The 12,115-nt window shown below is 33.5% G+C and overlaps 1 protein-coding gene across 1 annotated transcript; it reads right to left on the bottom strand.

The window, feature by feature from the left end:
• Positions 1–9,638: 9,638 nt before the first annotated feature.
• On the bottom strand, positions 9,639–12,114 carry LOC133869242 (receptor kinase-like protein Xa21). Its single transcript, XM_062306198.1, has 2 exons — positions 10,176–12,114; positions 9,639–10,017 (listed from the first exon to the last, which is right to left on the bottom strand). Exons 1-2 carry the CDS (start codon positions 12,112–12,114, stop codon positions 9,665–9,667), a joined length of 2,292 nt encoding a protein of 763 aa, XP_062162182.1. The 3' UTR covers positions 9,639–9,664.
• Position 12,115: the final 1 nt, after the last annotated feature.

Genomic DNA, 12,115 nt, shown 5'->3' with positions numbered 1-12,115 from the left:
TCATGATTGATCTACTAATTCTCATGATAGGCGTTACCTATACTCATTATCTAATAACTCATTTATTATATAGAGTGCTCAAGTTCTATAGTCTTCCTGGCATGCTTCCGCCTCAACTGGTGAAGCTTCCTTACCTTCGAGAAATGTAAGATCTTTTTGAAATGCTTCAATTTCAAGTTTGATGGTAATATTTTACAGCACTAATGTCCAACACAATTCACTAGAATTTAATAAAGACTATTTTTTCAGCATTTCCAATTTACACCGGTTGTCCTCTCATTGTAGTGATTTCGCTTACAACTATCTCAATGGGACAATACCACTGGAATGGGCTTCAATGCGATTAACTTCTATGTGAGCTTTTCTATTTTATATTGATTAAGTTTTGATTTAGCTGTTTTTCTCTTAAATTAACCAGCAAGTAATGTGCGGCTCTGTTCTTGAGAATCGCTTATCAGGGGAGATTCCAAAGAAATTGGAAAATATTACTAGTCTCACATACCTGTACGTTTTGAACTTTGGTTTGAAGTCTTCATGAGTGGGCTTGAGTTGTAAAATAAAAATAAAGTAGAAAGATTCTAGTTTTCTTGTTAAGTGTATTGCTATGATCTCAAACTTCTGAAACTTTCCGTGTTTTTTAATTGTTATATGGTCGTTTTGATACCCCTGCACTCCATAGTGATTTCTTGGATTGGTTTAATGAGTTTCTATTATGCTCTTTTAGTAATCTCAATATTCCTTTTCTTTTTCTTTTTCTTTTTTCAAACAGAAGCCTTGAAGCAAACCAATTCTTTGGCATTCTTCCTCTTGAGCTTGGCAATTTGACCAATTTACAGACTTTGTAAGACATCTCATCTCTTCATTTTGGTAGGTTATAAATCTTTTTCTTGCTAACACATTTTTTATAGATTTCGTTGGTTCAATGCTGCAACATTGTTATTGCAGGATGCTAACCTCCAATAATTTGACAGGAAACTTGCCGAAGACTTTTGCCATGCTGGGAGATCTAACAGATTTGTGAGAATTTATTATATATGCTTCTGTTGACATAATTCACCCCTCCTTTAAAGCATAAATATAAACATATTGCTGATGAACATCAATTTATTGCACAATGCAGTAGGATAAATGATAACAACTTCAGAGGAACAATACCTGATTTCATACAGAATTGGAAGCAACTGACAAGATTGTAAGATCCTTGTTTTTTTTTTCAAGAGATCTCAAGTTTTTTTTGAGTCTCCATAGCAGACAAGCCTTTATTTTTTTTATGTATATTTTCTAATAGTTATTCTCATTCAAATTTGAATTCTTGAAGAGAAATGCATGCAAGTGAACTGGAGGGACCCATCCCACCAAATATATCTCTTCTGAGTAATTTACAAGAGTTGTGAATAAAAGACCTTCTTGCATTCATCCAGTTGCTTGATAGGATGCAACTTGATTTTTTGGTATATTCAATCAACAGTTTTGGCTCATGTGGCATCTTTGAAACAGGAGGCCAGGATTAGTGATATAGATGGGCCAAATCAGGATTTTCCTAAGTTGATAAACATGTCTGGCGTAGTAAGATTGTATGTTTGGTGCTTACATTGTCAAATATATATTCGATTTTGATGATGCTTTATGTGATACAATTCAGTTATGTATTTAAGGGTTTTGAGAAACTATAAGATTTTTGGGGAGATCCCATCATATATCTGGACAATGAAGAATCTGGATATGTTGTAAGTAAAGCATGTGACATATTGGAGTATGCTGTTTACTAGCTTGAATTAGGTAATCATATATTTATATATGTGTGTGTATCGATATTTGCCTTCAGAATGCCTTTGATTTGGGCCTAAGTCTTCATCTAGCAAGATATTACTTGCCTTAAGAATCCCATGTTCAACCATGCATGTCTTTATCAGCTAGACATTTATAGTGTAGAAATAGAGATGATGGAGATATTCCAAAGCAAATGCCAATTGTGATGTTCAATCTTTGAAGGAAATATAGAAAGTTATTGTGAGAACACTAAATCGATTTTTACAAGATTCTCACGAACATGTTGACCCATGTCTTAGGTTCCTGGCTTGTCATTGATGTTGCCAATTTGAAAACCTTTGTATACCATGCCAAAACTCCTGACATCAGTCAAGTTTGTTGAAATTGTCTGTTACTTGTCCAAGTTGTTGCTATGAATAAGTCTTCTAAGTTCTAACACTCACAGACAAACACTTTTTTTTTTTTTTTGGGATGAATAAGCTTTTTCATTTCAAAACACAAAAGAATACAACTCACACTCCAGCAAGTTCATAACACCAAATTGGAACTCAGAAAACAAAATACACCATCGCACATCCAAACTATATATATATATATACATATATATGCATTTTTTCCACATAATTGAAAGCACAAAAATTAGAATCACAATTCATATTGATGGCCTACTTTCCATAGTACGAAGACAATATATAATACTAGAGATTGTGTTACGTTGCACTAAAATATCGTAATTACAATGATAAAAATTGTGTAATGTTGCACCAAAAGAGCTACAATATACTTTAGTGAAATTCAAAATTCATTAATAATGGAGTACATTTATAGTCTCATAAAAAAGCCAAATTCACTTGTTCAACGATTCACCGTAAATGGTATACAACTTTTATGTTCTGCCTAAAGATGAACCAGCACCATTTTAACTTGTCCGTTTACTCAAAAAGCTACATTAGAAAATTAGAAAATTAAAAAAATTATTGTGAAAATCCAATCACTTTTTCAAACATGGGAAAATTGGTGTGAGAATCGGCCACTTTTCCAAACTTTTATTAAAGCCCCAAATAGTGATGAAGTTTGACAAGCTTGGCATGACATGTGAAACCAAGTCTTCATTTGGCTTTAGAATGCGGTGCACCATGGCCTAGAAATAGGCATGATTAATTGGAACCCACTCGTGATGACTTCGTCAACATGATTGTCTGAATATTGTGAGGGCCACCACAAATCCAAACACGTGTTGCATGCTGTGGGTTCTACAAATGAAGAGGTGTAATGTTACTTTTAATCGCTTATTTATATTAATTGATTTGATGTATGTGTTTTAAATAAATTTTTATTATTTTTTAAAGTGATTGTTATGTATATATATAAATTCTACTTTATATTTTATATGGAGAATAACTCTCCTTTTTACGTTTTAACGTAGAATTCTTTAAATTTATTTTATTACATTTAAAGTAAATATTTGAGATGATAAATATTCAAGTACTGGTGAAAGGGACAAATAATATTGTTATAAAATCCCAATTATTTGATTTACATACAAAGATTAAATTTAACAAATTTTATATTATAGAATTCTATCAAATTATAGAGCATTTTAACCTAAAAATGAAAAAAAGTAATTATTGCATTTCAAAGGAAAAAAGAAAAGAAAAGTAAACGACAATCCTTTAAGTAGTACTACATTTTTTCCTAATCTATGGATTATGTTGCTTGTGATTGAGTTTTGTGGACCCTCTTCGGACAATCTCTTTCTCATCTCTTCATTTCACTCATGGCCAAATTCAACGTGTCCACTCAAACAAAAAAATAATAATAATAATTCAACGTGTCTCATACACAATTTTCTTTTTTATCTCCACAATCATTATTATATCAATTTTTCTCTTCATAAGAGCTAGTTTAGGGAGGGAGAGAGATTTCAGTGTGATATTTCATTGAAATACTCACTGTTTGTTAAAACTTTAGGTCTCACTTCAAAATTCCAACAAGGCCATATATGTCAATCCTATGTTTAGTACTCATTGTTGTGAGAATAGGATCGAAGACTTGTCAAAACTCCCATCAGGCGCCTACTGACGACTACTGTAGCTCCAAAGGGCCTAATGATATTAAGTTGACGCATTCATTTCTTTAGCTTTCTACCTTAATTTCTCATGTAAATAATGGTTCTTGATAAATGCCATTCTTAAAAGCTTGACAACATTGGTCGTCCCATGCATGTATACCCTTGTCATTAATTATCACAATACTTATCCTTGGTTTTGTGGTTGAGTGTTAATATTATGTTTTAAAAAAGTATTTTATCAAATGATTTACAATTAGAGAAAGAAAATATATTTGATGTATTTCCATTGGTTGATGTTTTCAAAAGAAGGGTTATGATTTTAGATGTGATCGAATTAATACTGATGATTTTACGTACTAAAACAACTTCTTTTTTTTTTTTCTTTTTTTTTTGAAGGAACTAAAACAACGTTTTTTCCCATTCAAAAAAAAAAAAAAAAAAAAAAAAACAATGTTTTAAAATACACACCCACGATTTTAAGTAATGATTTCAAAGTTTGATTGTAATCCAAAGGGCTGGTCGGTACTCTAACGTTAACATTTTGAAAAGAATAACTCATTGCATTTGAAGCATTGAAATATATTATTTAGTCGATCTGAACTGATGTGTTTCCAAATGACTTTTTTGAGATCCAAATGAAAATGCCATAGTGAGACCACGCACATTTTACGAGGTCATGATGTGCTTAGTTACATCAGTGATTGATACATCCATATATAGTGCTCCACCAAGCCTAGCATCTTCAAAATTGTTATGATGTGCATCATGTGCTTATTACATCCATTCATGTTTATAGTGCTCCCCCAAGTGACGGCAGTCAAACAATTCACATGCACCGTTTCCTATAATAATCCAATTATCTCCCACCTCCAAGATTTAAGAAAGATTTTAGTGTGGTAATATCTAATATAGTAATGTTATCTAATTAGTTGATTATTATATGACTGTTATACAATTAAATAGTGCGATATATATCTCGTAAATATTTTATTGTGTAACAGTAAAATTAGCATTTGTTTTTTTTTAAAAAAAAAAAACAAAAAATTAGGGCTAATTTTTCACTGATATGCCATTCAAATTATATATACCAATCGTATGGCAGTCTCCACCAAGAATGAAGCTCAAGATTGTTCATAAAGACAATCAAAGCTACGAATTGTTGAAAATTATTTTATGAAAATTAAAATTTCCCTTTGATATGTAAGATCGAAATGATATAAATTCCTTAATTTTCGCTAATCAAATCATCAAGGATTTCCACTTAAATTAAGGTGATTAAATCCCTTAACTAAGGATAAGCTTGTTATATCTAAGATTCATTGTTTCCAATGTAGATATATATGTTAGAAAGAGATGGTGGAATATAATTAATACCATCTATGAAATTGTTACCAGCTAGAGAAAAAAATTGAAGTTTAGATGGTAGTCCCATCCATGATGGGATTTCTCCGCTGAAGTCATTGAATGTAAAAGATAAGTATCGCAACCGGTAAAAACGAGTAAACTCGTTGGGCACAAAACCATGAAAACTGTTGTTTCTGACGTTTAAGCTAACAAGAAATGAAAGGCTTCCTATGTGTGGAAGAATGGTGCCTATGAGACTCGTGGAAGAAAGGTTTAAGGCTGTGACTCGATTATGACAAAAACCACAAGTGATACCGATCCAACTATAAACAGAGGTGCTAGTGAACCCCAGTTGTCTACTAAAACATTGTGAGAGTCGTGAGAAATTTGAATCTTTAATGCAAGAAGAGCAGATTGATTAGTAGTAATGTTGGAAACAGTTGCAAAAGCTAGACTTGCGATGTAAGATTGTACCATAAAAAGTGCCACACAAACAGAGTATAGGAAACAAGTTCTCTCTATGAGTAGTGAATGTTGGTTGAGGTACTGAAGATGTGTATGGGCAGTGAGACCGGTACATATAAGGAGCTAGATTGCAGCTTAAAAGATTTTAAGGAAAAAAAATATGGGATTTTGTATAAAAGAGGGTGGGGTCGAACGGGTGTTGACGTCATTGACTACTAGATATTTCTAGTAGAGGATAAAGCAAACAGTTTTATCAGGTAACAAATGAAATTTGATCTGAAATTACATCAAATAAAATAAAAGTCACGTATTTACTTCTCTTCATTTTGTCTGTTCCGATCACTATATATATATATAAAGAGGAATGATAACCCGATCGAGTCACCGACGTGTCAATGTATCTTTCATGGAAAATTGGTGCGAGAATCCGACCACTTCTCCAATTGCACAGAGGGTCTGCAATAACCTTTGTCAATCATATGCATTCAGTTGTCTTCATTGTCGATCATTTCAGTCTCCATCTTATGTGTTGTCCATTACCCAATACCATTGAAAGTAAATTCCACATTCATCCCCTTATCCTTACAAGGAGACAAATTCTCACGGATTTGATCTGAAATTTCATGGATTAAATGCCACATTCATCCCCTTATTCTTACAAGGAGACAAGTTCTCCTGTTGAAGATGATCAAGATTCAAGAGGATTGCGAGCTGGACGAATTCTACTGTGATGCTTGTGAGGAAGAAAGAGACCCATTATTACCCATCTATTATTGCGCTGAATGTGATTTTTACTGTTATATGTCATGGAGTGCCTCTGAGAGTGTGAGATTAAAAGTGTGTTTATTATTTTTCATATTAGAAAGACGTTACATATTGTTAAAAATTATTTCATGAAAATTAAAATTTCCTCTTGATATATAAGGTTCGAAATCATCTAAATTCTTTAATTTTGGCTAATCAAATCATCAAGGATTTCCACTTTAATTAAGGTGACTAAATCCCTTAACTAAGGGTAATCTAATCATCATAAATTCTTTGATTTTGAGATGGACTATTCTAAGGCAATTTCATTCCACATTCTCCTACTTTTAATAATAATAATAAAAAAAAAGTTAATTATTTTCCTAATGTAATAGCCATTACGCCTTATTTTCCTGAATGCTTCTAAGAGTGGGAAAAGGAAACAATTATGTCAGTTAATCGATGAAATTCGATCTGAATCTACATATTTATTTTGTATTTGTCTCTTTGAATCAAGCCCATATATATATTCGTAGTATATTACGTATTTTTTTTTTTGTAGGTAATAGTATATTACGTATTGTGACATATTGTTCCTTGATCCTCTCTTTTTAATTAATAACTTGGCTAAAGAAATAGCCATGATCGATGGAGATATTCCATGTGCAATCATGTCTTCATCTAGCTAGCTCTACACATTTCTGTGCTTAAGAATGCCGTGCACCAGTGTAGAAATAGCGGTGATGGAGATAATTTTCCAAGTGATGTTCAATCTTTTTCATGAAAAATGACCACGTGGCAATATATGCACCAATCCGCTCCACATATTGCTACTCGATCATAATCAATTTTTTTTTTTTTTTTGGCAATATATGTTCCCCAACTGTTTTTGTTTAAAAATAATAATAATAATAATTACAAGAGAGAAAGCATGTACACCTTGGTGATACAATTCCAATGCTTTCTCTTCATCCTACTGATCATCGCAGACATTAATTTCCTTGTTTCAAGATGTTGGATTGGATGCCTTAAAACTATTTTCATATTGATTTTTGTGAAGGTTGAATTGAAAGTTGATAATTTATTAATCTTGATTGTTGTTAAGATTGAAATACTCACTGTTTGTTACAATTAACTTGAGGTCTCAATTCAAAATTCCAACAATGCCATGTCAATCCTATGTTCAGTACTCATTGTTGTGAGAATACGATCGAAGACTTGTCAAAAAAACTCCCATTAGGCGCCAACTGACTACTGTATGTAGCCAATAATCTTAAAACCTTGACAGCATTGGTCGTCCCATGTATACCCTTGGCCATTAATTATCACAATACTTATCCTTGGTTTTGTGGTTCTACTCATTTTCTAGCTCCTGATCTCAAATTAACATTGATCAGTCCAAAGAAAACTGTTATATTATTGGCGAAGGGAATATGGAAACAAAACTTTTTTATTTTCTGAGCATGACAACAATTATTTAAAAAGCAAAGTTTCTTTTAAAAAAAAGAAAAAAGAAGAGGAGGAAGAAAGTTTAAAGATTTGCAACCTAGCTAGCTACACTTCCATAGATAGTTTTCTATTTGATTTTTCTTTAATGAATGATATGAATAAATAGTTTTCATGAACTATCTTTTAATTTCCTTTTCACGTTCACGCAGTGTCACAATGACAAACTTACTCCATTGTTGAATTTGGTTGTCAAACGGGGCCTAAGTCTTCATCTAGCAAGACATTACTTGGCTTAAGAATCCCCTGTGCAACCATGTCTTTATCAGCTAGACATTTACAGTGTAGAAATAGGGATGATGGAGATATTCCAATGCAAATGTCAATCCTGATGTTCAATATTTAAAGAAAATATAGAAAGCTGTTGTCAGAATAATAAACCAGTTCCGACAAAATGGTCTAAATTCAAGACAGCTGGGTGACTTTTACAAGATTCTCACGAACATGTTGACCCATTTCTTAGGTTCCTGGCTATTCATTGATGTTGCCAATTTGAAAACCTTTGCATACCATGCCAAAACTCCTGGCATCAATCAAGTTTATATTGTTGAAATTGTCTTTTAATTTACTTGCTCAAGTTGTTGCTATGAATAAGTCTTCTAAGGTCTATCACTCACAGACCAACACTTTGTATTTTTATTTTTGGATGAATAAGCTTTTTCATTTCAAAACACAAAAAAATACAACTCACACTCCAGCAAGTTCATAACAACAAACTGGAACTCAGAAAACAAAATAGACCATCACACATCCAAACTAACTGCTACCCGCGAACGTAGCCCAACCCCATCACATAGAGAATTCCCAAACAAACACTCAAAAACAATCAACCGAAACACAAAATACAGAAAACAGATAACACAACATTACTAACACTTTTGAGTGGGTAATGTTGGCCAAATTAAATAAAAATTAAACATTAAACACTTTGGTTAGCCTAAGAATTGAGTAATCCTAATTTAGCCTCGGTGTTCCATCAATCCACTTAAATTCGCTTTTCAGTAATTTTGGTATAAGCCGTGGCTGTGATACTATTTGATCAGAACTTGACTTCAAATTCGTAATGGCATTTGAAGGAAACAATTTTAGAGTAATGGCTCCACGTGGTATTTAGATGAGTCCGGCTCTGGTTGTGGAGGGGATTGAAGAGGTTAAACTTAGTCCTTTCAATGCTGACTTCCACATTGTCCATTCTTTAGATTTAGTCTTTCTTCTAATGGAAAACAATGATTTTAATATATTGTACAGATTCTAGAAAATATATGATTATATGCCGAAATTAACTTGTAAGTCTACAAGAACATAATTAGTTACACCTTTGAGTGTTGGTTATGTTCAAGGAACAGAGTATGTTAGCATAAGAAGCAGAGTTTGTTTACAAGTCCCAAATTCAAAGAGCAAAAGAGTAGTCTTATTATTATTTTTCTTCATGTATGTGCTCCTTGGTCAAGTTGGGTCAGAAGCATATGCTTAGATTTCTCAAATAAATAACAGAAAACTCAGGGTGAAGATCCTCCAAGGTTTCAAATTCTATACAACAAGATGCCAAACCAATGATCCTCCAAGGTTTGAAGTGAATAAGAAGGAAAATATGAGAGATCAGGCTTTTCCATACTTATTTACAAATGATCTTATTGTAAAAAGTTATAAATGTTACTATTATTATGTCTCTTCTTCTTCTTTTTTCCAAACAAATGTAACTATTATTATCTATCATAACAAAGTAATGGCTATAGAGCTATAGACAAACTTCATGCTCTCATACTAGCTTCCTTCGGTATCCTTTAGAAACTTCAATTTGATCTTGTTGAGCGTGATTGAGATATTTTTTGCATCAATCCTCTTGTCAGGTAACTCTGCACAACAATGCAATGCCAACCCCATTATGGATGATATGCAATCCTCTGTAGAAGCATGATCTATTTCAATTGTCAACAAGTTGGCATCGACCACTTTAGTTATTGAAAGGGATGATGATTCCTCTACCCAACGCTTTAAGTTCATTTCTCCAGCAAACATGTCATCTGTAGGTTTCCTTCTTGTGAAAGTTTCCATTAGCAAAATACCATAACTATACACATCACCTCTTGTAGAAACAAGTCCTTCCGATCCATACTCTAATTGTGTACGTACAAAATAATCAAGGAAAAATGATTATATATTCAAAATATATAAAGTGCTAAAATCAATATTCTACCAAAAAACTATAGTTATTAGTGTATGCACGAGTAGCATGATAGACATGCAAGTTCTAGTTGTAGGCTAAAAACATCACCTGGTGCCATATATCCAATAGTAGCGAGAGTCATGGTGCGCATCATAGAATCCCCATCACCTAATAGTTTGGCAATGCCAAAATCAGCAACATGTGCAACCATATCTTCATCTAATAAGATATTGTTGGGCTTCAAATCACAATGAACAATAGGTGTTGAATAACCATAATGAAGGTATTCTAGTGCTGACGCGACATCAATCATTATATTTAGTCTTTGTAAGATACTCAAACAGTAGTTGTGAGAATACAACCATTTCTCTAGGTTCCCATTAAGCATGTATTCCAATACAAAAGCTTTGAAGTCCATGTTACTACAAGTGTTGATGATTTTGACAAGATTCCGATGACGAATATTGCGAAGTACCCCACACTCTGTATCAAAACTCTTGAAAGCCCCTTCTACTACCAAGTCAAAAACTTTTATTGCAACAATCATTCCATCTGAGAGTCTCCCTTGGTATACTGATCCAAAGCTCCCTTTACCAAGTAGGTTGCTTGTACTGAACCCTTCTGTTGCCTGTAGAAGTTCTTGTTGGGAAATTCTTCTCCACGTGGCTAGTGTTAATGAGTTTTCCTCCTCTGGAATTTTCATATTCCTTTTTCTGCACCTTGTCCAAACTAACACAAGAGCAACTACAAACATTGTTAATCCAATAGTTGGTAATACATACTTTAGTATATGTGCTACTGCGGTCTTTTTTGCTTTACAAGGGGGAACATCCAGTCGAGGAGCACCACAAAGTCCATCATTTGACATAAATGATGCAGTAGAGAAGTTCACAAATGGTCCTCCTACAGGAATTTCTCCTTGTAGTCTATTGAAAGAGACATTTAGATATTTGAGTTGTGAAACTGCTTCTAAGGACTTTGGAATCTCACCGGATAAATTGTTTCTGGAAAGGTCCAAGAATTCCAAACTTACCAATTCACCAAAAGATTCAGGAATTGAGCCTTCTAATCGATTGTCTGCCAAGGAGAGATTAGCAATATCTTTGAGGCCACCAATTGTTGTTGGGATATGACCATATAGTTGATTTCTTGATAGCTCTAATGCTCTCAATACCTTCAAATTTCCAATCTCGAATGACAAAAGGCCACTTAGAAAATTTGATGAGAGGTCAACCTCCAAAATATATGTAAGGCTCCACAGGCTTAAGGGAATCATGGAAGTTAATTGGTTGGAGTCTAAGTGAAGAGCTCTTAGAGAAGTCATGTTATTTACACATACAGGAATAGGTCCAGAAAGCTCATTACCACCTAAAGACAACTTAAACAAGCTCTCTAAATGACAAAGATCAGATGGGATTGAACCTTTTAGTCTATTATTATCAAGAGAGAGAGCTTGAAGCTTATGCAGTCTTTCCACTGTAGTTGGAATAGGTCCAGCCAATTCATTGAGCTCTAGGGACATAGACACCAAGTTGCTTAAATTGCTTATATCACTAGGAATGATGCCCTCAATATTACAATTATCCATGTGAAGATATTGAAGAGAAGTAGAGAGATTTCCAATGGAACTAGGAAGGACACTGTTAAGTGGATTATGTGACAAATATAATTGTGTTAGATAGGCAAAATTTGACAAAGCTGAGAAAAAGTTGAAATTTGGATTGGAATATTCAAAGGTCAAATTATTATTTTCTAGGTCGAGCCATTGGAGGAGCCTTAAATTACCAAGTGCTTTAGGAATTAAGCCCGAGAATAAGTTGAAGCCCAGATCTAGTAGTGTGAGTCTGGAAGCATTGGAGATTGAGCTTGGTATTGTTCCACTCAGTTTGTTTACTCCAAGATAAAAGGTATCGAGATTTGGAAGAAAGAGGCCTACATTTGATGGAAGATGGCCTGAGAGGTTATTGACAGGCATACCAATTTCTCGTATTGTTGAGATATTGAAGATCTCAAATGGAATTGGACCAATAAAGTTGTTTATACCCATA

The sequence above is a fragment of the Alnus glutinosa genome, chromosome 5 (assembly GCF_958979055.1).
Source record: "Alnus glutinosa chromosome 5, dhAlnGlut1.1, whole genome shotgun sequence".
Taxonomy (NCBI): domain Eukaryota; kingdom Viridiplantae; phylum Streptophyta; class Magnoliopsida; order Fagales; family Betulaceae; genus Alnus; species Alnus glutinosa.
The sequence above is the reverse complement of the archived record's forward strand: the minus strand, read 5'-3'. Positions and strand labels throughout refer to the sequence as shown.